The sequence below is a fragment of the Microtus ochrogaster genome (genome assembly GCF_000317375.1).
Source record: "Microtus ochrogaster isolate Prairie Vole_2 chromosome 14 unlocalized genomic scaffold, MicOch1.0 chr14_random_1, whole genome shotgun sequence".
Lineage (NCBI taxonomy): Eukaryota > Metazoa > Chordata > Mammalia > Rodentia > Cricetidae > Microtus > Microtus ochrogaster.
The window spans coordinates 25805196-25805904 of NW_004949096.1; the positions used below are offsets into that span (position 1 = coordinate 25805196).

Below are 709 nucleotides of genomic sequence, written 5' to 3' on the forward strand. Positions count from 1 at the left end.
AAAAAAAAAAAAAAAAGAGGGAAAAGAAAGCAAGAACTTCAAACCAAACCAAAGCAACCTAGTATCCTGTACAATACGATAAAGTTAAGCTATAATGACTTACCTCAGAAAAGAAGCCACTATACTTTGATGACGGGCTTTCTGTCTGTGAAGAACCAGGATCACTGGTGTTAACTACAAATGTTCGACTATCATGGCGTAAATTTTCAGGCAGATGGCCTGCGCAAGCCAGTTCATTTTCTTTATTTGCCATGTCACAGCCCCCGCTTTCAGGGGACTGCTTAGCTCTATAACAAGGATTTGGAAAGGGATGACGAACTAACTTTCTGTGATAGAGCACCTTCCGCAGTTTATCTGGATTTTTCACAGCTTGTTCAACTGTTCTGTAAAAAGAATTTATTTCTTAAGTGAAAAAAGGAAAAGGCACAAAGAGAAATTTTTAAATGGGAATTTTAATTGTCTACATTTTGCAATTGTAATCCACTAAAATTAGAAAATAATAATTTAAAAAGTCAACTCTTATTTTGAAGAGGAAAATAAAAGTTACAAATTAACTGAAAGGCAATGGAAAGAAAGTGGCAAGTTACAGAAAATGAAAACAGAAAAGGTTAAGAGGTGCGGGATCTCTGTGAGTTCGAGACCAGCCTGGTCTACAAAGGGAGTTCCAGGACAGGCTCCAAAACCACAGAGAAACCCTGTCTCGAAAAAA

The 709-nt window shown here is 37.0% G+C and overlaps 1 protein-coding gene across 1 annotated transcript in view; it reads right to left on the minus strand.

Annotated features, from left to right (window-relative positions):
- Katnbl1 (katanin regulatory subunit B1 like 1) overlaps window positions 1-709 on the minus strand; it is a 42477-nt gene that overhangs the window by 8287 nt on the left and 33481 nt on the right. The window contains exon 4 of the mRNA XM_005364230.2: window positions 104-383. Within this exon, the coding sequence (XP_005364287.1) occupies window positions 104-383 (280 nt within the window). The remainder of the gene's footprint in view (window positions 1-103; window positions 384-709) is intronic.